At 37.4% G+C, this 27505-nt stretch overlaps 1 protein-coding gene across 1 annotated transcript in view; it reads left to right on the top strand.

Annotated features, from left to right (window-relative positions):
• The window catches only part of MOXD1 (monooxygenase DBH like 1), an 82979-nt gene extending 57611 nt beyond the window's left edge, over window positions 1–25368 (top strand). The window contains exons 5-12 of the mRNA XM_019951877.3: window positions 3430–3609; window positions 4252–4354; window positions 5819–5985; window positions 7082–7273; window positions 8818–8877; window positions 12701–12843; window positions 22964–23132; window positions 23665–25368. Coding sequence (XP_019807436.1) covers window positions 3430–3609; window positions 4252–4354; window positions 5819–5985; window positions 7082–7273; window positions 8818–8877; window positions 12701–12843; window positions 22964–23132; window positions 23665–23826 — 1176 coding nt within the window. The 3' untranslated portion in view covers window positions 23827–25368. The remainder of the gene's footprint in view (window positions 1–3429; window positions 3610–4251; window positions 4355–5818; window positions 5986–7081; window positions 7274–8817; window positions 8878–12700; window positions 12844–22963; window positions 23133–23664) is intronic.
• Window positions 25369–27505: the final 2137 nt, after the last annotated feature.

Genomic DNA, 27505 nt, shown 5'->3' with positions numbered 1-27505 from the left:
CACTCTCCTTCCTCAGATGTACTCACTGGTCTCTGCCTCACCCTTACCTGGGAGAAAAGAAGGATATCACCACAGGGGATAAAACTAAGTGCTGTGACTGCTTCAGGTGTTCGTGGAACAGCTTGCGGCAGCAGAAGATAACGTGCAGCCTTCACTTGGTGGTTGGTAGCCATGCACTGGAGTCACTAGGCTCTTAAGCACGACAGGAAGCTTTGTGGGAAATTCTCTCCTGTGCTGGGCACCATAAGCCAATGGCCCTGTCCCGCTCTCATCAAGGAGCTCACGTTCCCTGGAACTTGGACCCTGCACTGTCGGGTTATTCACATCTGTGGGGATATTCTTGGTGTCTCACTTAATTATCCCCCATGGTCAACTTAAAATTCTCTATCAAGAAATTCTCCTCTTTTCAGGAGTTTGCTGACTCGTATTTTTCCTCCGTCCGTGGCCTCTTCATTCAGTAGTTATCCTTACCTGTCATCCTCAGGCACTTCTCTTCCTTTGTCTCTTTCATCTCACAGTAGAAAAAAAATTCTTTTTTTCCAAGGGCTTCACTTCTTCCAGGGCTTCCTATATTTTCTTATGATCAGTACCTAGGTTTGCCTGCAGTAAGTTTCCTTCTTGTTTTATGAGTGTATTTTTCTTAGGAAATCCTCATTTTCTAGGCTGTACTGTCCATTTGTAACCTGGGGCTTGGATTGCAATTTAATTCTCCTTAAAGCCTTCACTGAGTTTTGAGGAGAGACCTTGTTATTTGCGAGAGCACAGTTAAAGGTCACAGTCTGTCTTCTCTCCCTAGAGGCTAAGGGTACTTGGACTGGGTGGCAAGGAGGGCAGGAGACTCCCCAGGCATGACGCTCTCTCCCAGTCTGGCACTCTCTCCCCAGGCATGATGCTCTCTCCCAGTCTGGCACTGCTCCCCTGATGGCAGTATGGCATGGGGATTCTCATAGTGGCTCTGAAAGCACCTCCTGGCATTGACATCTGCCTGACAGCTGTCGGCAACTTGCCTTACGTGAAACCCTTCATCCGCCCGCTCACTGGGAGCAACCTCCAAGGTCACTGGTGCATCTCCAACGCATCTTCCTTCAACAATGTGTTGCAGCAGAAGAGTACTGACCTTGGGGTCTGACCAGCCTAGTTTCAAATCCCCATCCACCACTTCCTAGCCATGGTACTTTGAACTTGCTGCCTAAACCTCTGAGTCTTAGTTTTCTCGTCTGTAAAATGGAGACAATAACATTTACCTTGTAGATTTGTTATAAATAGTAAATGAAATATGTGAAATGACTCAATAGTGGCTGGTAGTTAGTAGGTGCTAAATAAAAGACAGACGTTACTGTTATTGTTCCTAGAATGCATTGTTAGCTTGGCAACTTGGTGTTGGCTTCAGCACTTCCTTTGTACATACAAAAGGCACTTGTTCTTAAAGAGTTTTTTTTTAAGAAGTTTGTTTGAAACTCCTCTAAGACAGGCACCACCCAGCCTCACATACTCTGCCCCCACCCTCTCTTAGCGCCCTCTTGCTGTGCCATTATGAAGGCCTCTAGTTTATGTAGCTGCCTTGGCATCAGCCAACCCTCATTTGCCCTAAGGGCTCGTATCCAGGACCTACCTTGTAGAGCTCGGTACAACCTACAGGTTCTGCCTGAACTTAGAAGGCACATAGCAAAAACCTCACATGTGCCTGAATATTTTACTATGGACATATTAGCAGTTTCCTGTCCCCCTTGGAGTACTGAGGTGCCCAAATAAGTACTCGCAAAAAAGCTCAAACTAAATGTGCAAACTACAATCTCGTAGAAATCCTGGGCTGTCCTTCTGTGTACTTGTTATATATTACGCAATCATGCCTGAACAATAACTGTCATTTTCAAGCAAAATAGAAAATAGTTTCTGTCTTCAGGGCACACGATCCTCTAGAGATGAGGCGAGTGCAAACACAACCACGTGCAGCGTCATTTTCTGTGAATGTGGTGTTAAAAATGTACGTGTGGGTTAGGTGTGGCAGGACTCTGCAACACAAAAGAAAAGCTGGATTTAAAAACTTGAACCGTTCAGATCTCTACTCACTGCCTACTGCTTCTCTCTTTGGCTGCTGAGGTTTTCATATATATATGTAAACATATATGTATATAAATATATATATATATAAACATATATAGAGAGACATATATATACATATATATAAACATATATATATATAAACATATATATATATGTAAACACATATATATAAAGAAAACTAGAAAATCAAAATGGAGAGACTTAGGAGAAAATAGCTGAAAACACTTCACCTATGACTGTCTAAAGCAAGGATTTTAAAATGAATTTTTTGCATTTGAGTAGTTAGGGCTAAAAGCACAAATGTGGATGAGCTCTAAGACAGCTAAACTCTTGGAAATTTAGGAACACACCAGGCCTTCTTTGGCAGATGAACAGAAGGTTCAAAGAACCCTGTAACTAATGGCAACACCTATAGCCCAGCTAAGCTAAGTACAGGGCTCGTCCACTTCCTCTGGATATAAGGCTCTTTGGGTTGTTAGAATGTGCTTTTAGCTCATTCTGGGTTCCTGGACAATGTTCTGAAGGGACTTACTGAAGGGACAATGGAAGGAGCATAGTCACCTAAATCACGCTTTCAGGACCAACTTTACCACTCATTCTATTTTCACCAGTTTTCGTCTTCTAATTTGAGCAGTGTCACAGGAGTGCATCGCTGCAGTGACTTTTTCTCTCCTAAGTTCTAATGGTAACATTCTTGTTAGCATTTGATTTTAATCACTAAAATAAAAATATCCTTTACTGAGCCCTCCTTTGTGCCTAGCACTATGCTCTGTACCATATAGATAGATGGTAGATGATAGAAAGATAGATAGATAGGTGATACACGATCTATTACTGCCAGTAGGGTTGGGTAAAGATAAGGTGGTAGAGAGGCGGTAGAGAGGGAGACTGAAGGCGTTTATGCCTGTGTGATTTTTTTTTTTCTATGTGAAAAAGAGAGAGACAGAGAGACAGAGACAGAGAGATGGAGGGAGAGACAGAGAGAGACAGAGAGTGGCCAGGGCAAAGTAAAACCTGGAAGAGAGCAAGCAAGTTTTGAAACAGCTGCTATGCAGAATGTTAAGGGAAACAACAGTGAGTTAAAAAAGCAAACAACAGATTAGTAAAGTCCTAGGATTCTTGGAGGAGTAAATGGTTATCGCATCTTTGCTGTTGCCATTGTCTTTGCCACTGCCACCACTGTCAGCACCATCATCATCATCACTGTCATCGTCTCCAGAACAAATTATGCTGCAGCCACATAACCATTACGTAGATGAGAAAACGATTCCTTTGAAAAACTGATAATCATTTATGCTCATTTCATGCTTATCGTAGGGTGTTTTGGGGTGTTTTTATTCATTGCATTCACCTGTGCTTGCTTAGGTTAAGCCCGTGATACAGAGAGGCCACGAGAGTCTGGTCCATCACATCCTGCTCTATCAGTGCAGCAGCAACTTCAGCGACAGCGTCCTGGACCACGGCCACGAGTGCTACCACCCTAACATGCCCGATGCCTTCCTCACGTGCGAGACTGTCATTTTTGCGTGGGCCATTGGTGGAGAGGTGGGCCAATGATTACTGAGATGTAACGAAGTTAATTGATCATTTTTCCCCCTACGAGTCTAACACTTACATGTAAAACTCTATATACTTTTTTTTTTAATGTATTTATTTATTTTTGGCTGCGTTGGGTCTTCATTGCTGTGCGTGGGCTTTCTCTGGTTGCTGCGAGCAGGGAGCTACTCTTCATTGCGGTGCACGGGCTTTCTCATTGCGGTGGCTTCTCTTGTCGTGGAGCATGGGCTCTAAGTGCCCGGGCTTCATTAGTTGTAGCATGTGGGCTCAGTAGTTGTGGCTCACGGGCTCTAGAGCGCAGGCTCAGTAGTTGTGGTGCACGGGCTTAGTTGCTCTGTGGCATGTGGGATCTTCCCGGACCAGGGCTCGAACCCGTGTCCACTGCATTAGCAGGCGGATTCTTAACCACTGCGCCACCAGGGAGGCCCTATATGGTATTTTTGATATGAGGGTGGTTTATTTTTCTTTCCATAGGAAGTAATTCTTTCCTTAAGCCATTTTATTTGATCAACTATAGATGAATGGAGTTGAAAAACGTTGAAATATCGTTGAGAATGGCTGGATTTTGGGTGGAACAGAGCTCTGAGGGACTTTCACAGGACAGTATGTCATGGAATTTTGCTTGTTTAGGGTTTTTCCTATCCACCTCATGTTGGATTATCCCTCGGTACTCCGTTAGACCCTCATTATGTGCTCCTGGAAGTCCATTACGACAATCCAACATATAAGGAAGGTGAGTGTATTTTTTATACATTCTACCTATGATTTTAAAAGTTTTGTAACTTTTTAACAGAGTTAAACAGACTTAAAATAAAATAGCATCCAGTGGTAGAAAGAATTAACCTATACATTTGTCATCCAATTAGGATACTTTTATTAGAATGAAAAAGGGCACTATTAGTAGTTACACTGGGACAACAGTCATTAACCAGCGATGAACCAGGCAAATGGGCGCATGTGATCACTAATTTTAAAAAGCAATTTGCATATTACTTACCAGGAAGTAGAATAATAGACTTTTCCCTTTATGATGTAAATTAGTCCCAAATACATGGTGCTTACAAAATGTTTTCTTTCTAAAAGCATATATAAAAAACTATCATTCATCACACTAGAAAAGATTAAGCATTTTGTTGTGTGATAGGCAAACCATAAATATACTCAAAAATATTTATGCAGCGACACTGTGTAATACGATGTCGAAATGAAGAGAGGGAAGTATGTACACCTGAATTTACTATGTAATATTCCAAAGCCAAAAAATTGAAGGATTTAATATGAAATTATCAACAGAAGAAACTTCAAGTTATTATTTTACACTGATTCGTGCAATTTTTCAGCAAATACTGAGCACCAGTGATGTGCTGGGTCTGTGTTTAACAACATAATGTCCCCACCCTCATGGACATTATAGTGTAGGGGAAAAGAGAAACAATAAAATAATCACAACAATTAATATAAAATTATATATATGTTAATTGATCCAAAGGTCAGTTTGGTAGTCACAGGTAGGTAAGTCACCACTGCAGAGAAGAAGCAATTAATTTTATAGTGGAACGGATTTATGAAGTGTTGGGGCTCATACTGTCCGTCCTTATGATAACTTATGTCACAGAAAGAGATGTGTCTTATTCATCTTTCCTCCCCACTGTGCCTGTTGTTGTGCTGTTCACATGATAGATTCTTAATAACTGTTTGTTGATCGAACGACTGACGAATTATTAAAAGACTGGTAATAAACTATAAAGAAAGTTAACCATTAATACTTTTCTCCATCACCAGGTGGTTTCTAGACCAAGGGGTTTTCACCTCTATGTAAATGTTACTGAACTTCACCTGAAAACAATATAAAATGAAACTCCTGTTGAGTTATTCTATATTCTAATGAATGACTTTAGAATTTTCGTTCTGTCTTCATGTTAGGTAATTGTGGAATATATCAGCTAGTCAACACAAGTGTGTCTCCTGTGGTATGCTGTGTAAGTCAAGAATGGTTGCAGACCATATGGCGACTCGTCTTTTAATACCTCTTTGTGAAGCTGAATGTTGCCATCCATTAATCTTTGCTTGTACTCCTTTCCCTTGTGAGATTTTTAAGAAAAGCCAATGAACCCATTTCAACTGAATCTGGAAAACTTTTTCTTTTTTAAGAACTTAAACTCACTTTTAATTATTCTTGTTTAAACGCTCGTTCCAGGCTTATTAGATAATTCTGGATTGAGGTTATTTCACACGACAGATATAAGGAAATACGACGCTGGGGTGATTGAGGCTGGCCTCTGGGTAAGCCTCTTCCACACAATCCCTCCAGGCCTGCCTGATTTCCGGTCTGAGGGTCACTGCACCCTGGAATGCCTGGAAGAGGTATGCTATGTCTGAGTTTATGAGCTGCTGTTTCCAGATTAATCTATGCTCTTAGAAACTATGTTTGGAAAATTCCAAGTTAGTTTATTATTAATCTTTTTCTTGTTGTCATGCTGTAAAACAATTATCTACAATTTTAGCAAGACCTTTATTGCTTTTTTAGATCTTGAAGACTACAGGTGTAGAATTCTAAAGACAGGAATAATTTTCAGGGTGTTTTCCTTCCTTTCCCCTCCTTTGATTGTTTCATAGTGGATACTTCACTTTCTCTTTTACAATTTTGACCTTTGTTTGTGTAGTCCCCTTTTCCTTTCTCAACTTTATCTTTTATCCATATTTGTTTTCTCCATGATTCATTTTCATTTTTTTCTCATTTTCTCTGATTTGTAGTTGCCTTCCCTTCTTTAACCAAAGAGCCAGAAAAACTAATATAAAAATGAATATTGGATAAGAGAAAACCATATATAAGTATTTCATAATGGCTGCTTCCATTTATAGTTCTTTTTCCTTGAATTAAAGTATTTCGACATGGTTAGTATTCCTTATGAATTATAGGATATTGTGGTTGTAGACAGTGGCAGACTGGTGGAGTGGAAAGATTGTGCTCTTCTGAGTTATTTAAGCCATTTAGACCATGAATTAAATTGCCATGACATCAACCACTAGCTGTAGGACCATGAGCATTTCATTTAATTTCACTCTCCCAGTTCAGTTTTCTTATCTGGAAAAGTGGGAATAGATTCTCCTTTTAAGAGTTTCAATGTGCAAGCTACCAACATACTGGAATCTTTCTGCCAGGAGCTTTGACTGCTTTCCTACCTACTAAAAGAAGAAAGAAGAAAGATAATATTTAGAAGTGGTCCAGTTGGTCCTCAGCAAGCATTAGTTCCTTTTCTTTTCTCCCAGCCAGTATTGCTTCACAAAGATATCATTGCTAGGTATAAGTCAGGAAAAATCCAAATTCAAAATGTCTGGCAGCTCATGCATTCACTCAAATTGTGTAAGCGTTTCTTCTCAGTTGTCTCTACAAGTCTGTTTTAAGGTGAACTGTCTGAGCTTATTTGGGCTAATCAGGCCTCCCCTGTGTCCCCTGTAGGCTTTGGAAGTTGAAAAGCCAAGTGGCATCCACGTGTTTGCTGTTCTGCTCCACGCTCACCTGGCAGGCAGAGGCATCCGGCTGCGTCATTTTCGCAAAGGGGAGGAAATGAGATTACTCGCTTATGATGATGATTTTGACTTCAATTTCCAGGAGTTTCAGTACCTAAAGGAAGAACGAACAATCTTACCCGTATGATTGTTTTGTTCTTTTTCACTGAATGTCATCAAAGTCCTGAGACGTAGGTCTGCTGAGAATTAGCCAGGTTTCTACTGGTGAAATAACTCGCTCGTCCATATCCTCAAAGCCACCCACGTGGCTGTCGCACAAGCCACATGGAATGTGTTTGCTCTGTTTTCCCAAACTGAAACTCATTTTTCTTACTATTCCCAGGGGCAACTCAAGTTGTTGATTTACAAAGAAAATAAAAACTTGGGTTTTGTGCTGTAAGCATCATTTTTTTTTTTTTTTTTTACTTGACTCCCCAGTTAACGATCCTTTGGCTTGCAGTTCAGGTAACGGTAAGATCAGAAGTTTGCTTTCACCATAAGATAGTTTTTGGAAGTTTCGTTTCAGTAAAAATGAATATAAGGTAATTCTTTCATTTGACAAAGATATTTGGACATAGCTAATTATTCTATTGTGTGTAATCCAGCTTGCAACAGTACTTGGGGTTCTAGTGGAAGGACACAGAAGAGGACTTTATGTTTTATAATAATGAAGAATTTAAAAAATTTTATGATGCTTCATTTTGTCAAATTTTTTGTTTAATGGCCAACAAGCTCAATAGTTATATAAATTCCTACCCTTATTCTCTTCTTAAAAGTCAGGTACTTAAACTAGTTATGAAGTGAGAGTAATAGCAATATCTTTCCTACATGCAGAAATTCCCTGATACACCCTGAGAGTAGGAAGATGAAATTTGAGAAACAGTGATCTCAAGATTCTTAAGGACTACCCTCCATTTTATGGTGTTGTCTTGTCTTGGGACTCTCCACCCAGTTTTATTGGGTTATCTCCTTGTGACACATACGTGGTGTGCCATAGGTAGGGTATAAATATGTTGAGCTACTGATCTCTGGGCTCTCGGAATATCTAGGCAGGGAGGACAAATCTGGGGGCCATTACCCAGAGCTCACTCCCTCTGATGAATAGCCTGTCCACTCACCTGACTGGGGAGCCATAAAAAATTATTTTCATTATGTGCAGAACTGTTCAAAAGGTTGGAAAGTACGGGAAAAATAAATTACTAGTAATTTGCCTCATAAATCTGTTTTAAGAAAATGAATACCTAAGGACCTTTAAAGAAAATAATGTAGATGAGGAGATAATCACAATAACTAGTATCTGTGGCTAACTTTTATGAAGTGTTTTATCTGCACTAAGAGCTAAATGTGTGCTCTGTCATGTAATCTCCCAACAACTGTGCAAGATAAGTGCTATTTTTATCATTATTTTTTAGTTGAACAAATTGTGCCCAGTTGAGTCATTTCCGTACCTAGGTCATGCAGCTAGAACATGGTGGAGTCTGGCTTGAACAAAGAGAGCCTTATTTGTTTCTTTGTTTGCTTATTATATGAGCAAACCTAGAATTTAATAGATCAAAGGTCTTCTTATGAATCAAAGTACTCAATGCATGCATTCATATAGCAAATTAAACTGTTGGTTTACAAATGTATTAGATAAATAGAACAACATGAAACTCCAATCTGAAAGCTTCTACTTTTATGTTTTAGGGAGATAATCTAATTACTGAGTGTCGCTACAACACAAAAGATAGAGCCCGGATGACTTGGGTAAGAAGAATTTTATTATTATTAAAATTTATTTGTGGAGGAGGAGGAATAAACTTTGATCTTAGAAGAGAAATAAGTGAAAAGCATTCACATTTGGAAGCAAAATTCCTGAATGTCTTGAACATGAATCATCATAAAAGTAAAATCAGAGCTGTTTTAGCATTTTATCAGATTAACTAATGATACTTTGGTAATATTTGCAGTATAATTTAGTGACCCCTTCAGGAAAAGCTATCCTTAGTCTTTCAGTTTTTCCTCACCAAATATTATTATAAAGACCTGTGGTCACTAATGACCATGCGCGTGAGTCTGGACTTAGATGAATCGAGACTTCAAAAGGAAGAATAAATTCCATGACCTTAGTGCTTCTGACCCAAAGAGAAATCTGGTCCCAACAGATTTACTGGGGAGTTCGGCCACACATTCAAGAAATAAATCACTCATGCCTTCCTCGGTCTCTTCCAGGGAGCACAAAAAAAGGGGGAACACCTTCTACCAACTCATTTTAGGAAGTTAGCATAAGCTTAATACTGAAACTTGATATGGGCAATACGAGAAAGGTCCACAACATGCACCAGAGGGAAGTAACTTTGACAAAGTATCGACAAACCAAATCCAGCATTATATAAAACTGTTAGGACTGATTTGGGCTTAACTAAGGAATGTAAAATTGGTTCAAATTAGAAAATACACTAATGCCATTATACATTAAGAGATCGAAGGAAAAAGACTTATGATCACTTCAACAGGGGCAGAAAAAGCATTCATAAAATTTGTCAGTCATGGGGGGAATAAAGGACATTTAGCAAACTAGTAATAGGAGAGAATTACCTTAACCAGATAAACATTAGCTGTGAAAAATCTATAGCAAATATCAAACTAAGTGAAATGCTAGAAGTAATTCTTTAAAGTCAGGAAGAAGACAAGGATGTTTATTATCACTGGTTTTATTCAATATCGTAGTAGAAAAGAAAAAAATGAGATATAAAGATCAGAAAGGAAGAAGCGAAGAAATAAAACATTATTTACAGATATTGTAATTTTCCACATCAAAACCTCCCCCAAACTGATAAATCTAAAGTTAATTGTATTTTAGTGTATGATAAATTATCTCAAGAAAATTCAATTTAAGGCTATAAATCCTATAGAAATAAAATAACATTAGATATGTTTGATCTCTATGGAGAAAATTATTAGTCATTATGTAAGACATTAAAGATCACCTAAAGAAATTAAGAGATACTGTGTTCATGGATAGAAAAGCTCAGTGAAACAAAGATAATCTTTTTCTTTTTCTTTTTTTTTCTTTTTAAATTGGTTTATAAATTTGATATAATTCCAGTAAAGAAAGATCAGAGAGATTTTATGATTTGGGGTTTTGGTGTCTAACTAAGAAATCTTCACCTAGCCAAAGGTTTTCTATTTTTTTAAAAAAAATTTCTAAAAATGTTATTAGCTTTTACACAGAGCAAGTTTATTGTAAAATCTACATAAAAGAGCAAAGCGTTAAGAATTGACAAGACACTACTAAAAAGAACAAGATGGGAAACAAGCTACTAGATTTGATGACTTATTTTAAAGCTATGGTGATTAATAGTGTGGTTTGGGTCCAGAGTTGGAAGAGTGGACCGGAATAGGGATCCTGGAAACAGACCTACAAACCCCCTGTATGGAAACTTGGTTTAAGATCGAAATGGCATTCAGATAAGTGGCAAAGGATGGACTTTTTCATTAAAGAATTACTGGCACAGTTGGGTATCCAGATGACAAAAATAAAATTACATCTTTATCTCCCACAATGCACAAAAAAATAATTTCTAGGGAGATTAAACATTAAAATGTGAAAAACAAAATATTAAAACCACTAGGAGAAATATATATAAATATAACTTTAGTACTTTGGGGTAAGAACTTATTAAACAGAACCTAAAAAGTGCAAACTATAAATTAGAAGATTGATGAACTTGATTACCTTAACACTTTTGGTTACCCAAAAAACACTATTAAGTGAAAAGATAAGTTCTAAACTGAAAAAAAAAATTGCAATACACAAAGCATTAGTATCCAGCATATAAAATAAATTCTATAAATCCATAACATAAGACAAACATACAATAGAAAAAAAGCAGAAGTGTGTCCCTCACTGGACATTGCCATCAGTGTCAAGGAATGACCCACTTAAAGTTATACTCTCTTCAGTGGGGCAGCCAGCAGCCAATGACTGGTTGATGTGAGCATACAAAAGCCCAATTCCCTTCCTACAATTTGGTATAACTCTGAATAGCCAACACAGCTCAGGAACAAATTAAATATATTTACTGAGGTGTCAGCTGCACTGAGGAGATCAGCTTCTCCTTTTGCCCAATCCTGCATCAAGTGCAAAGCATTCTGTTTTGCAGTTTGTAAAATCATTGCATATTAACCACTACATTAATGTATAACTATGAACAACACTACTATGTTTTTCACCTTCACTTTTGAAAGGTAGATGATTTGCTGGATACAGAATTTTTGATTAATTTCTTTTTCCCTGGAGCACTTGAAAATGTGATTCCAATATCATTTTATTACTTCCATCATTTATGATGAAATGTCAGTTGTTCACTGTATTACCGTTCCCCTATATGCAATGTATCGTTTTTCTTTGCCGCTTTCAAGATTTTCTCTTTGTCTTTGGCTTTTAGCAATATGACCATGATGTGTCTAGGTATGGCTGTCTTCATAATTATCTTTGGCATTTATTGAGCTTCTTGGGTCTGTAAGTTAATGTTTTTCACTAAATTTGGGAGGATTTCCACCATTTTTTTCAAATATTTTTTTCTATTCTTTTTTTCTCTTCCCTCTCATTCTGGAATTCAAATTACATACATGGAACATTTAATATTATCTTACAGATCTCTGAGGTGTTTTCACTTTCTTTAGTCTTTTTTCCTCTGTTCTTTGGGTTGGGAAATTGCTATTGATTGATCTTCAAGTTCACGGCTTCCTTCCTCTGCAATGTCAAGTTGCTCTCGAGCTCATCCTGTGAATTTTTAATTTAGTTATAGTACCTTTCAACTCTAGAATTTCTATTCGGTTCTTTTTTCTAGTGTTTTCCTTTGTCTGATGTCATTCCTTATTTGTTCACTCATTTTTCACATATTTACCTTTAATTATTTGAACATCTTTCTTTAGCTCTTTAAATATATTTATGTCTGTTTTTAAGTCTTTGCTGAATCCAGCATCCATGTCCTCTCACAATTTATTTCTACTAACTTTTTGTCCTGAATACAGATCATAGTTTCCTGTTTCTTTTCATGTTTAATAACTTTTGGTTGAGAATTGGACATTGTTGTAGCAACTCCAGATGCCGTTCTTCTTTTTTAATTAGTACCTAATTTACTACTTAGATTCAAACTGTGAACTGTGCCTCCCCTGTGGTATGCAGCTGCTGATGTTTATACACATGACAGCAAGATTATGGAAAACTCAGTGCAATCAGGCAAAGATTCCATCACACTGACCGATCGGTATCTTGTTACTGAACATCCTCTGAAATGTTCACTGTGGTGAGAAGTTTACATCACATACTCTGAACTTTGAGGACATCATTAAGTTATTTAAGAAAGGCAGCTTTTAAAGAGATGGAAATAACTTTATTAATTTTTAACTGTGCCACTATCTTTTGAAAAACCAAATTGGCCTTTAAGTGATGATTTTTCAGCTTTAAGGTTTATGACGTTTCAATACGGGAAGAAACTGCATAACATTTGCAGCTTGTGTTCTATAAGTGTCAGAGTTGGTGGAACATATACGTCTCTAAATAAAGTATCTCCATTTTCAGGGAGGATTAAGCACCAGGAATGAAATGTGTCTCTCATACCTTCTTTATTACCCACGAATTAACCTGACTCGATGTGCGAGTATCCCAGACATTATGGAGCAACTTCAGTTCATTGGTGTTAAGGAGATCTACAGGCCAGTCACGTAAGTAGTAAACGGATTTCGTGGTAGGGGTAAGGATGGGCTTTATTTTCATAGTAGGTTCATCACCATGGTATGGGATTCCTTAATGTGCTGTTCTATTTGATTATTTTCAATTGGGGAGTCCAAGGAACCTTCTTGCTTGTTATGTCCAGGGTCCTTGAGACTACTCTTAGGTTCAGTAGTTTTCTAGGAAGACCTAAAGGATTCAGCTTATAGTTGTACTCATGACTAATATTTATTACAGTGACAGAATATAAAGAAAAATGAACAAAAGGAAAAGGCACATGAGGTAAAGTCCACAGGAAACCAAATGCAAGCTTCCAAGAGACCTCTCCTAGTGGAGTCACACAGAGTGTGCTTAATTCCACCCACGTCAAATTATGACAACATATATGAAGTGTTGTCAACTGGAGAAGCTCATCAGAGACTCAGTGCTGAGAGTTTCTATTGGGGGCTGGTCACTTAGGTGCCCTCTGCTTAGCAAATACCAAGATTCCAGACTCCCAGAAGGAAAGCAAGTGTTCAACATAAACAGCATCATTCGTACAGACAGTCTAGGTACAGTAAGTTACTCTTATCATTTGGAGAAAGTTTTATGTCCTATAGGAAATTGTTTGCTATTTAAGTTCCCTGATGCCAGCCAAAGGTCAGCCTTCCAAGCAGGTGTTCCTAAGGATGGCAGTCTCACGCCTTCTGTGTTAACTCTTTGTGCATAATTGCGTATAATAGAAATGACTTAGGATAAAATTATAAACAAGAGAAATATCATTCCTGCTCCCTTGAGATTGTGTGCAAGAGTGGGGAAGAGGTAATAAGCAAATAAACAACATGATATAAAATTTCAGATATTAAAAGATGTTACGAAAATAATCAAGACAGTGAAGGAAGTGTATAGTTGTTCTCAGTAGGGTGGTGAGAGCTTCTCTTGGGAGGTGTCTTAGTCCATTTGGATTCATTACTGCCATAGACAGGGTAGCTTATAAACAACAGAAAATGTATCTGTCACTGTTCCAGAGGCTGAGAAGTCCAAGATCAAGATTCTGGCAGATTCAGCATCTGGTGAGGACCCACTTCCTCACAGACAGCCACCTTCTCACAGTGACCTCATGTGGCAGAGGGTCAAGGGAGCTTTCTCAAGCTGCTTCTATAAGGGCACTAATCCCATGTATGAGGACAGAGTCTCCCAAAGGCCCCACCTCCTAATAATGTCACCCTGGACATTAAGATTTCAACATGTGAATTTCGGAGCGTGGCGGAACACAGGTATTCAGACCATAGCAGGAGGTGATGTTTGAGCAGAGACCTCAGCGATCAGGAGCCGGTCAAAGAAAGATATGCAAGTATACTCTTCAGGGAGAAAAGCCAGTATAATGGATGTTGGGTATGAGGTTAGCATGTTCAAAGAACAGCAAGAAGGTGAGTTTGGCTGAAGCAGAGCGAAATTTGGCAGAGAGTAGGTGACGAGGTCTAAGAGCAAGTGGGACCATATAGTGTAGAACTTTTCAGGCAACATAAGGACTTTGGGTTTTAAGTGTGAAGAGAAGCTATTATAGGGTATAGGGTATTATGAATGTTAATTTAGCTACTGCATTGAGAAGGGACTCTAGGAGGGCAAGACTGGAAAGTATCATATCTACCTGGAGACTTGTGATTGTCCAGTTGAGAGGTGAGGGTGCCTTGGACCAGGATGGTGCCAATAGTGTTTATGAGAAATGGTTCCAATCAGGTTAGCTTTTGAAGGTAGCACTCTCTGGACTTGTCGATTGACTGCATCTCTGGGAGATGGTGAGGGAAAGAGAAGAGTAAAGGGAAAGTAAGGATATGTGAATGGTGCAGGGAAACATGTTTGAAGAAGAAATGGAGAACTATTATTAATTAATTATTATTATTAATATTAAGGTTGATGTAGAATAAAAGGATTTTATCCATTCTTAGTAGTGCCACAAAGAATTAGGGTGGCTCGTAGAAATTTTGAAGTGTAGATTTTATTTTAATATAAGGAAGTATTTTCTAATGATTAGGATTTTCCAAAATGAAAAGGACTGATGTAATTAGGCAAAAGATACACATAGAGTTTTGAGGGGGTGTATTTAAGGAGAGCTTAAATAAACTCTTAATGAGGATGTGGTAAAATGCAGATCTGAAGGAGAATATAATTATGGTCTCCTTTTTTTTTTTTTTGTGGTACGCGGGCCTCTCACTGCTGTGGCCTCTCCCGTTGCGGAGCACAGGCTCCGGACGCGCAGGCTCAGCGGCCATGGCTCAGGGGCCCAGCCGCTCCGCGGCATGTGGGATCTTCCCAGACCGGGGCACAAACCTGTGTCCCCTGCATCGGCAGGCGGACTCTACCACTGCGCCACCAGGGAAGCCCTGGTCTCCTTTTTGTTCCAAAACTTTATAGGGATTATAAATTAGGAACTAAAAACACTTTTATTTTTAAATTAAACCTGCTAGTCATAGATATGTTCTACTGAGTTCTTATCCAGACAACCGAATGACCACTAGACAATAAGTCTGTATCTACTAAAATACAAATAACAAAATGCTGGTGTAAATTAGGTTGTAGGTTATGAAGTATTTTCACATACATGAGTTCATTTAATTTATTTTCACACAATTCCAATAGGTAGAGCAGTATTTGCAATCCCAGCTTAGAGGATGAAATGGAAGCTATGAGATTAAAAATCTGTTCAACCTCATAGAGTACATACTAAATGGGGGAGCTGGGGTTTGTATTGTGGTTGCTGATGTATGTGCCTTTTTGTTCACAATCAATAACTACATTGCAAATAAGTAAATAAAATATCAATAAAAATCAAAACAGCACATAAAACATCATTCTAAAAACAATAGGATGTAGTCTTGTCTTTAAAATATTGAGATTATATTGTTTCTTACTAAGACTTAAGTAGGCTTTTTTTCCCTTTAGAATATTTTTAACGTATTGACTAGAAACTTTTCCTAATCAAGAGAATGTTGGAGTGAATGTTGGATGAACATTCAAAACCATGTATTTACGAGATGAATGAAATGTGTTCTGTGGTCCAGTTATTTTCTTTTGTGTTCAACTTGTGTGAAGTCTCTGAAACACTCAGCTCCTGTGTCCCAATGAGCTCTGTCAGTGTCCGCACGTTTGGTCTCCTTCAGGAAATATTGAAGTTGGGGTTTTCATCACTTCTCAAGACAGGGAGGGTTGCTTCAAAGAACAAGGCCAGTTTTGAGATGTTATTGCCCACATAAAACCATTTAACTACATGGTTAAATATAGTTATTCTTCAAAAATATGAGTGAAAAAGAGCCTCTGTTATAGAATACATGTTTGGACTTTAAATCAGACTTTCAAGTCTAGTTCGTCATCACACTGACATAAATATCATTAAAGGCCAAACCAACAAGGTTCTGGTGAAAAGATCAGAAAGAGAGAAATGGTTTGAGTGCTTTTTTTCTGTTTTGCTTATAAGAATATCGCTAATTTGGTTTTAGGACACAATACTAAACAGGAATATTATATAACATATAACCTAGAATCTCCTATTTTTGCTTTTAATATAAGGACTATTTAGGTGTCCAGTTTTTTTTAAAACATTCTGTAGCAATTCTCGGATTAAAGGATGCATTGGCGGAAAGATAGAGACAAGTACATCCTGTCTCAGGAATGGTCTGTTTTGGGGGATGCAGTTTTTCTCTGCCTCCTACGGATCTGGCAAGGCTTAAGGAAAAACAAAAAACTCCCGAAGATCAGATAACAGAGTAGACAATGAGCTCAGATAAATTTGTATTCTCTGCTGCACCATACATCACCACTGTCTGTGTGGTTCCAGTGAGGTTTATGTGATGGAAAGTTCCTGCCTTATTTGTTCTATTTCTTAAAAAAAAAAATCAAGAGAGGTGTTTGTATTTTTCTTTGCAGGAAAAAATTACTTTATGTTGATAAGGTGTAAAAGTCACACAGGCTTTATTATAGAGTTTAGGTAATGCGGAAAAAGGTTTTAAAAAAGAGGACGGGGCTTCCCTGGTGGCGCAGTGGTTGAGAATCCACCTGCCAGGGCAGGGGACAGGGGTTCGAGCCCTGGTCCGGGAAGATCCCACATGCTGCGGAGCAACTAAGCCCATGCACCACAACTACTGAGCCAGCACACTAGAGCCCGCGAGCCACAACTAGTGAGCCCACATGCCACAACTACTGAAGCCCACGCGCCTAGAGCCCATGCTCCACAGCAACAGAAGCCACCGCAGTGAGAAACCCGCGCACCTCAATGAAGAGTAGCCCTCGCTCACCGCAACTAGAGAAAGCCCACGCACAGCAAAGACCCAACGCAGCCAAAAATAAATAAATTGAAAAAAAAAAGAGGACGAAAGCAATCACCCCAAATTCTGTTAGAAATAAGCAACACTAACATTAATGGAATGTCATTACAGACATTTTTCTATGTAGGTATTGATATGAAGATGAATAGAGTAGCATTAGAAAGATTATAATTTGTGCACTGCTTTAAACAAAAATATTAAAATTTAATTTTGTTTCAATTTATCAGAAGAAAAAGAAACTAAATCAAAATTGAATAACTGTTGAACAAATAAACATTGCTATTGTTTTTAACTACAAGAGATAATATTGTATAAAGGAGCTCTCAAATGTTGAGAAAATAGATCATAAAAGATATTAACACATTTTTTTAAAAAACATGTTTCAGTTTTAGATCATAAAGATGAGGACATTCACATTTTCTCCCAACCTCCCTTTTGTACCTCCAAATATGTATTTATATTAGAATTTTTGTATTCTCAAGATTTTAAATTTTCACATTTAATTCTAAAACATAATTTCCACAATATTTAATGCAACTTTTATAGATTCAGTGACAATCCCTAATCTTTATATGATGTCTGCATTTCTGAGTTCTTTAATTTGATTCCTCAGGGTTTTGTCCTCAAGTTGCTTAATCAAGAAGGGCTTCCATGTGCCCTGAATTCCTTTATATTTGAAAATTTCTGCATTTATATTTGGGCAGCATATAATATTTTGGGGTCTTAGGGTTTTTTCCCCCTTTGGAGATGTCTTTGGATGAATGGGCTCATTCTTCCTCTACCTGGAGAATTCATAAGTTAAATTGAACATATTTCAGTGTTGAGCATATGAATCAAATTTTCCCGAAACACAAAGTGTTCTTTCAGTACATATATTCACTTCTTTTTTTTTCATTTCAAGGGAATTTTATCTTATATCTACAGACTTTTTTCTAATCTATTTGGGATTTTTCTCAAGCTTCTTCCCATAATTTTTCAGAAGTGCTCTTCTGCTCTCTGTTTTTTCTCACTTATTTGGTACTAATTTTTTTGTCTTAAGTTTATTTCCTTTAGTCTGCTATCCCTCTTTTCATCTCATTGTGTTGTTTTATCATCTTGTATTTGAGCTCTTGTTTAATTGAATTCATGTTCTTATTAAATAAACTTACAGCGTGAAACACTTGAGGGAATTCTCTCCAGTATAATTGATTTATATCTTCCTCTAGAGTTGATTTTTTCTGTCTCCTTATATGAAATGTGATATAATTTCCTTTCACCCTAAGTTTGCATGGTTGTTTGTCATTTCTTGCTTACGCTGAGCCAGTTCTGTTTAAAACTTCTCTTTGCTCTGGTAAAACATAGGTGAATTTTTACTACCTTCCAAGCAAATCTGAGAGAGCCTTCTTTCTCTCCACACCACAGTTTGAAGTTTGGGTGATGTGTTTTTATGTACTTCCTTTTCTGTATTTTGAGGGTAAAGCGCTGTGTGTGTAGAGGTGGGACTCTATATCACAATGCATGGGTTATTCCTTCCTCAGATTTTATTAAAAATCTATTAGAGGATGTTTACTAAGTGGTTAGGGCTGAATGCCTTTCCATAAGGGAATGTCCCAGGCCTTATATCATGCTGTCAAATCTGTTGCAGCTCTCAAGCTTTTGCTTCCATCAGGGAGATTCAGCTTTACTGGGTGCTTCCCAGCATTCACTGGCTCAGGGAGTGTCCAGAGGATTAGGAGTTGTGCCTCGTTAAGTCAGATTTCCTGGTTTCCTTCTGTAGCAATTTGATTGGTAAAGTATATACTGTGTCTTTTCTGTTGGTTTGTTATGTTTTTTATTTTTTTTTAAGTCAAATTGCTTGAGGTAGAACATACATACAATAAAATGCCCCTATGGTTAAGTATACTGTTCTAAAGTTTTCTCAGATGTGTACCCCTGTTTAACCACATCACAAATGAGATATAGAGCATTTTCATCACCGCCAAAACTTCTCTCACACCTCTGGAGACAATCCCCCCTCCACACAAAGCTCCAGGAAACCAGGAAACTGCTTTGTCACTATCTATTGGCTTTGATCTTTTCTAGATTTTATGAAAATAGGATAAGATGGTATATACTATTTTGTGCCTGGCTTCTTTAACTTGCAATGTTTCTGAGATTCATCTACACTGATGAATGTATACTGAGATTCATATATATACATGAATATATACGTATGTATGTAGCAGCAGTCCTTTCCTTTTTATTGCTGAGTAGTATTCTCCAGTGTGTATATACCCAAATTCATTTATCGATTCACCAGTTGAAAGACATTTGGATTCTTTCCAGCTTGTGGCTATTATGAAGAAAGCTGCTATGAACATGATTGTGTTCATCCTTGTATGGACATATGTTTTCAATTTCTGCGTTAACATCTAGTGGTGGAATCCCTGGATTGTACACTAAGTTTATGTTTACTGCATAAGACTCTCAAAATGTTCTCCAGAAGAGCGTACCTTCTTACATTCTCACCAGATTAATAAGATCTCTTACTGCTTAACAATCTTCCCAATGTATTTTGTATTTTCCAGATTTTAAATTTTATCTATTTTAATGTGTATGCAGTGGTATCTTATTGTAGTTTTATTTTCCATTTCCCCGTGACGCATGATACAGAGCCTCTTTTCACATGGTTATTAGTCATTTATATATGTTCCTTCATAATGGTTCAAATTCTTGTCCATTTAATTGGGTTACTTTTTAAAAAATTATTGAGTTGTAAGAGTCCTTCATAATTTTAAAGAGTTCTTTATACTTTGGATATAGATCTTTGTCAGGTATACGTTTGCAAATAATTTTTCCCAGTCTGGCTTGATTTTACTTTTTCAACTGTAGTTTTTGAAGTCTGTTTTATCATTTTTGGTTTGTTTTGTGCTTTTGATATCCCACGTAAGAAATTGCTGCCTGCCCAAGGTTGTGAAGATTTTCTCCTGTTTTTTTTCCTAAAAACTTTATAGTTTTAGCTTTAGGTTGATGATCCATTTTGAATAATTTTTTGTGTGTTGTATATGCTGAGGTTCATTGTATTTCACACAGATATCAAGTTGTACAAGAACCATTTGATGAAAAAAATACCCTTTTCCTATATAATTACTCTGGAAGGTTTGCTGAAAATCATTTCACCATATACTGACAATTTCTGGACTCTGAGTTCTGTTTCATTGTGGTACATGTTTAGCTTTACTATAATACCACACTCGATTATTATTATAGTTTTATAGTAAATCTTGAAATAAGAGTGTGTAACGTGTAAGTCTCCGAACTTGTCATTTTTTTCTTTTTCCAAAATTATTTTGGATAGTCTAAGTTTATTCCATATTTGTGTATTTTTAAATCAACTAGTCAATTAAATTAAGCTTACACAGGAAAATTACTCATCAATATTAAATCCTTCCTTTTTATCAACTATAGTGATATATAAATAATACCCTTCTATTTATATGTATATCTGGGTAGTCATTTGGACACTGCCCAGATGTGCAGAAATGTAACTGTTTTACTTTCTAGAACATTCCTAATGTTTCTAATAACTAAGTCCCAGTCCCAGTGAGAGCAGAACTTGCTACTTTAGCATTACCTGTTTCTGGTTTACAGCTTAGTCTTTTAAGGAAAAATACTCAGGATAAATATTTACTTTTTCAGGATTTCTCCTCATTCTATCTTTTCCTTCTCTTTTCTCCAGTGGTAATCTGGAAGTGTGGTGTAGGACAGGCTGGAAACGTTAGGAACTTAGTTGGTGTGATGTTACAGAGTAGGAGCCTGAACAAATTTAGTAGGAAGGGAAAGGAGACAATAAAAATGAGACAAGATGCCAGGTCAGGGAGGTTGTGACGTGCTTCTCCTCACCCAGCCTGTCATGCTGGCTCCAACATAGGATTGATTGGGTCTACCCTTTCCTACATCCTTTTCCATATATTTATAGTAAGTAAATAAATGTGTTTATACCTCTTCTGTCATTTTATACTGTGAAATCTCAAACAGATACTAGTTTACTAATTTGTTTTAGCAGTAAAACTTTTTAAGATTTCATCTACGTATGTAATACACTATTCACTCTTACCAGCAAGGCTGCGGAAAATTTAGGGCACTTCGTCCACCTTAGTGCTTTAGCAGAGATTCCATTGCCACCTTGTGGTGTTTTAGGTGATTACAGGCTGATGATCTCCACACCCCCCCGACTCCCACCCCGCTAACCCCCAGCATTTCCCTGGTGATGAAGTTGATTTTCCTTTTTTCAAGACAAATACCTTAGCTCTTTGAAAAGTAAATTTGATTTTTAATATTTTATTTAAAGTTATTTTATATTTAATGAAATATAAAGCTTTTAGTGTATTTAAAAGGACATTGTATGTGAATATAATGGTCCTCTTTCAAGTCAGATTTTTAGTTTATGCAAGTTTTTACATGTACAAGTTTTATTTTATACTAATTCTGGATTGTATCTCTGCAGGTCTTCACAGTGTATTTAATTTACAGTGTTATAGATCTAAGGTCATTGCTAGATATGTTTAATGTAGTATGATGGTCATTGCTGTCTATGGTACTTTAAGGTCTCTGTGCAAAATAGTACATTTAAAACTCAACAAAGATATATTGACTTTAATTAAAGGAAAAAGAAGGTTAGGAATAAAGAATATAAAGATTCTCATATATGACCTATTGTATTATTCATTGTCTTATTAGAGTACAGAGGAAATGATTTTGTTTTAAACATGAAAAATTTATCTTCGTAACTGTAAAAGATTAATAAAGGATGTTTAATTTAATTAAAAAGATAATATTCAATGTGCCTGAGTAGGTTATGTGTGTAAGAGAGAGAGTCGGTAGTGACATAATTAAATGAAGAAATTGTGAAGATCAAATATTAAAAATAGAGATTCCTCAGCTGGAGGTTAATTCATTGTTAATTACTGAAAATCACTGGAACTTCCTCTTGGGGTGTCAAGGGAGCCAAATACCTACTGGTTACCCATGATAATCTCCTGGAAGGTCCATGGAGTAGTTTATATAAATTTCTGAGCTATGCCAACACTTACACTTTTCCTTCTTTCAAGAATCAATAATATCAAACTTATATTTAATGAAAGACGTCACCTGAAGAGCACCTCTTGAAGCTGGTCATGTCATTCTTCTGTGATTTCGTCCTTCTTTCTTGGACATTTAACATATGTTTTTTTAGAGCAGCAAGTAGAAGCAGAAGGTATCATCTGTAGAGTATTTTTTTCTCAGTGGAATATTAAAAACACTGGTTCCAAAAAAAAAATAAAAATAAAAAAAATAAAAACACTGGTTCCATTTCAAATTTTTCAAAACTTTTTGTCACTTAGGCAAGCTAAAACAGGGCACCCAGCAGCGGTCAGGCTTTTCAACATCATGGAATTGAAATTTCCAACGTTGTTCAGTACCTTTTGAGATTCTGTACGTTTCTTCATTACACCATTAGCATTATACTCGTCAGAACTGAATGCTTACCAGCTATATTGTTAACTGGAACCAAAACAAGTACGTGAGGAATTAGGAGGCTCTGGGGAAGCTTTCTAAGCCAAAACGATTTGTTTAAAAGTAATACCCATCTGTTACTAAACCGAGGAATTTTGTTTTTTTTTAAAAGACTCCTTATTTTATATGTATTTCTTCTAGCAACTGCTTAAGAGTTCATCAGTGCTTTGCATTAGGTTATCTGTGTGTGTAAAAATGAACAAGTATGAAGTCTGTTTTAGAATGTTGAAAAGTGATGGAAACATGTAATGCTTTTGTTCTGAATATGACTAATTATGGTTATTTATTTTAAATTCAGGACCTGGCCTTTCATTATTAAAAGCCCCAAGCAGTATAAAAACCTTTCTTTCATGGATGCAATGAATAAGTTTAAATGGACTAAAAAGGAAGGTCTTGCCTTCAATAAGATTGTCCTTAACCTGCCGGTGAACGTGAGGTGTTCCAAGACAGACAACGCAGAGTGGTCGGTAAGCCCCACTTTGTTTTAATCTTCGGGGAAATCAGATGTTACATCTTACCTGAATCCACAACAGGTACAATCAAAGGAACAGACAGATATCCGTAAACCCAGTGGTCCGGCTCTTGTCACCTTTTTTGGTTCTCTTGGTATAGTATAGATTAGCCAAATCTTGTCTTTTGATATGTCTGCGAATTTATTCAGTGATTACTTAGATTGGCCCCAAACTCCTGATTCCACTTCCTTTGAAGAAGGCAATCTATTCCAAAACTAAAGTTGGGGTGAAGAAGGAATAAAATGGGATGAGAGCTTCAAAAAAAGACAGAGCGTGTTTTCTATCTCTTCTTTCCCAAGGGCGTGTCCGGCCCTCTTCGCCCCCTCGCTGGGAATCCTTAAGGTTCCGACACCCGGACGGTGCACAGCTTCAGCAGCCATACCGCCACCCTTTAAGCCCTGCAGAAGCGCAAAGGCTGAGCAAGCTTGGCCGCAGTCCTGCTCTTAAATCACACACTCAGTGGCAATGTCTGCTCTTTCCTTTGCAGATTCAAGGGATGACAGCATTACCTCCAGATATAGAAAGACCCTATAAAGAGGAGCCTTTGATGTGTGGAGCTTCTTCCACTTCTCTGCGTGGAAGTGTGTCTCTCGAGCTGCTCCTGTGCTTCATGGTTCTGGGCGGCACACTAAGCACCGCGAGCTTGTAATTACGTGCACCGCTAAGCACGTAATCCTGTTGTGCTCCGTCACCATGGTTTTCCGAGATCCGAAAGTGCAGGTTAAAGACACTTTGGGCGTGAAGGGTGAGGGTGAAGCTCTTGGAGACTTCCCTTTCACATGTTCCCTTCCTCCCCTCCCCCTCTTCCCAGGCTGCCTGAGAGATGTCAGTCGGGTTCTCGTCTTTTCCTCAGAAACATCTGATAAAATGTATCGACCCCCAAATAGAGCAAAGCTGGCCTGACTTAATATAACCTCTTAAAAACTATGGATAAAGTCAAGTGGAAGTAAAAGAATTCTTTATCTCCTTCTGTATTTCATTTTATTGAAATACTCCTTGTTATTTTACTTTTTAAAATTGTTGATTCGGTTTCTATATTCCTTTTTTTTTTTTTTTAATGTTTTCATCTTAAAGGTGTAAAAGGAAGTACTCTCCCTTCCAGTTGTCGTCCTCTTTATTGCTCTCTGGTGTGACTTCCCAGATGTAACGGTGGTCCTTCCTACCTTTCCGCGTTACCTGGTTCTGTCCTTTTCTGTGCATTACCCACGGACCTCAATGCTTTCTGATGGTGCCCATTCTGAGTCTGAGTCCCAAACTACCCTGAATCCATCTCAAAGTACTTTTTTTTCCCCTTTCCCTGCTCAGCACTGGCCAGGTGAGTTTTTTCCTTGAGCTCTGTCACTATCTAAAAAGAAAGAGGTTATGGGAAACATAGAAATGGTACATAACTGATTGTAGGCTGAGGAGAAAATGTAATTGGCCGCAAACTCTGTGCTGTGAGGGGTGTTTTGTGGGGCTCCAGGGCAAAGGCCAGATAGTGTGAACCAGCTGAGGAGGGTGTGAGGTCCCTCCCTGACCATGGTGGGTGTCACATGTGTTGCATACTGGCTCAATCTGAGTCACAGTTGCTATTGTAGGTGTATTTTTATATTAGATAATAAACTAACTTTCCATCGTAAAATTGTCACCAACTGAAAATCTTGTCACCTTTTTTGGTTCTCTTGGTATAGTATAGATTAGCCAAATCTTGTTTTGTGTCTTTTGCTCATTTCTTAAACTAAGTCTGTTTGGATCATATTAATAAAGTAAATAAAATTAAATTTTTGTGTGGTATCTTGCGTACTCCTTGAGAGAATCAAGTGGTTCAATACCGCTTGATTTGCCAGTCCAATCAATTAAGAATGTTGCATTTTTCCATTCCATTTTTAAGCCATTTCTCCCTAGCAAACAATGTCTTCAACACAAACTGTATTGTCTTTTAAATAAATATTATGTTTTGGAGTTTTTCCTTCTTGATTCTCAGAGTTTGTCCATCTAATGAAATGCTTGTAATGTTTTTGAGGAATATTTTATTGTTAACTTTAATTCTTTTTATTTCATAAGTGTTATATCAGATTCTATGATTTTCCTTCTAAATATTTATGTAAGAAATATGATCATCTCAAACACTCCCTATTTGAAATTTCATGTTTATTTTTACTTCAGAATTTCTGAATCTGAGATATCAAAGTAAAATGATTTCCTTTGGAAATTGTGTAATATTATATTTGTTTTCATTGTTCTTAGTTAGGAAGGTGCACATACCGGCTAGAAAAGGATACACAGCTTTTGGAAACTCAAATCTTTGGAGCCAGGGGAATCTATTTTTCTACTTAATGTTGCTAAGAATAAAGCTGACATTCTTCTGGTAGGAATTCTCATGAATATATATAATTTTGAGGCATTGACTCTTTCTTTGAAATTGGGATAGGTTATCTGTTGAATATTTGGTAGGATTCTGATTATATTCTAAGTTAGTTTGCTCTTTAGTTGAGCAGACCTTCCTGAACAGCCCAGGCTTTTAACTGCTGCCCTGGATTAGGTCACAGTACCTGTTTCCTAGGCTGTCAGGGAGGAGTGCCTGAGACTCAAGGGAGGACAGAGTCTCCATGTACAATGGTCCCTGGTTTGAGCCTCCGTGTGATAAAACCAAAATTCATCAAGGCCATGTGAGGTTGAAAGTATCTTGGGTGATCATTTTCTCTGGAGTAGTCTCAGGCAGGGTCAAGGGTGAAAAGAGTGATTCGAGTGATGCAGTCAACAGAGGCAGATGAATTAAGAGCTCTGGACTTTATCTTAACGGCTACAGAGGCCAATGATGAATAGCAAATAGCAGGACATTTGGAAGCAGGATATAACTGCACTGTACAATTTGCTCAACTAAACTCTTATTGTTGGACGTACAGGCCATTTCCAGTTTTTCAGTATGATAAACATTGCTGTGATTAATGTTCTTATAATTAAAACTCTCATTTCTATAAGTATTGCCTTATAAGTTACTAGAAGTGGAATTACATATTAATAATTGCATATTTTTGAGAATTTTGATGAATACTGCCAGATGCCTTCAACTTGTTCAAATTATTCTCAAATGGTTCAAAGAAGAATCCTATCTATCTATCTATCTATCGCTCTATCTATCATCTATCTATCTATCTATCATCTGTCCACAGAGAGAGAATAATAATTCAATATGGTAAAATGATACCAATTGAGGACTGTGGGTGAAAGATATAGGAGTTTTTTAATACTATTCTTGCAACTTTTTAAAATTTGAAATTATTTCAGAATAAAAAGTTACAAATGCAATAATGAAAGATCCACTATAGTAAAGTGATCCAGGCAGGTGACCTTCCCTAGACAGTGGCAAAGAGAGAAGTTGGAATGTGATTATGCCTCAGATGCCCATGGGTAAGTGCAGGGATGACTGGCAATTTGCCAGTTCTGACTAAGGATGGAATATATTCCCAGTTTAGAGGTCCAGAACAAAGGGCTTGAAAAATTTAGGGATTTGGAAAGGATCCCAGAACAAAAAAGGAAGAGGTTTTGGAGCTGGAAATCATTAAAAATATGTATCATTTATTTCATGTTTTTTCCCCTGATTATAAATCTAATGTGTAGTAATGCCTATTCACTTGAAGAAAATTTAGAAAATATGGTAACTTAAAAAATAGACAAAACCCAAATCTGTTAATCCTATTACCTAGAGACTACCAGCTCTAACTTTTTGGTTCATATGTTTCTAGTATATGTCTGTGAAAGTATATATTTATGTGAATCCATATTTAATATTAGATAACACTAGCTTCTGAAACAAATTCCAAAATATCAATGGCTTAACGTAATAAAGTTTATTCATATTCATTTACTAGTTTGATGTGTGTGGTTCATTTGCTAATTGGCTTTCCTTTTTTTTTTTTAACGTATTTATGGGAGTATAATTGCTTTACAATGGCTTGTTAGTTTCTGCTTTATAACAAAATGAATCAGCTATACATATACATATATCCCCATATCTCCTCCCTCTTGCGTCTCCCTCCCTCCCACCCTCCCTATCCCACTCCTCTAGGTGGTCACAAAGCACTGAGCAGATCTCCCTGGGCTTTCCTTTTTGTGGTGATTCAGAGACCCAAGATCCTATGGTTCCATCATTCCTAGAGCCTAGGGGTCCTATGCATTCAGCCAGCTAACAGAGAAAGACCTGAACTAGAGTGACATAAATGACCACTTTCACTTTGCTGATTAAAATTAGTCACGTGGCTTCACTGGAATGTGAAAGGGGCTGGGAACGTAATGTCTGTTTGGATAGCTGCCTCCTAATGATAGCACTACAGAAGAGAAGCTCTGAT

Source organism: Tursiops truncatus, chromosome 12 (genome assembly GCF_011762595.2).
Source record: "Tursiops truncatus isolate mTurTru1 chromosome 12, mTurTru1.mat.Y, whole genome shotgun sequence".
Classification (NCBI taxonomy): domain Eukaryota; kingdom Metazoa; phylum Chordata; class Mammalia; order Artiodactyla; family Delphinidae; genus Tursiops; species Tursiops truncatus.
This window is presented reverse-complemented; position numbering and strand designations above follow the sequence as displayed.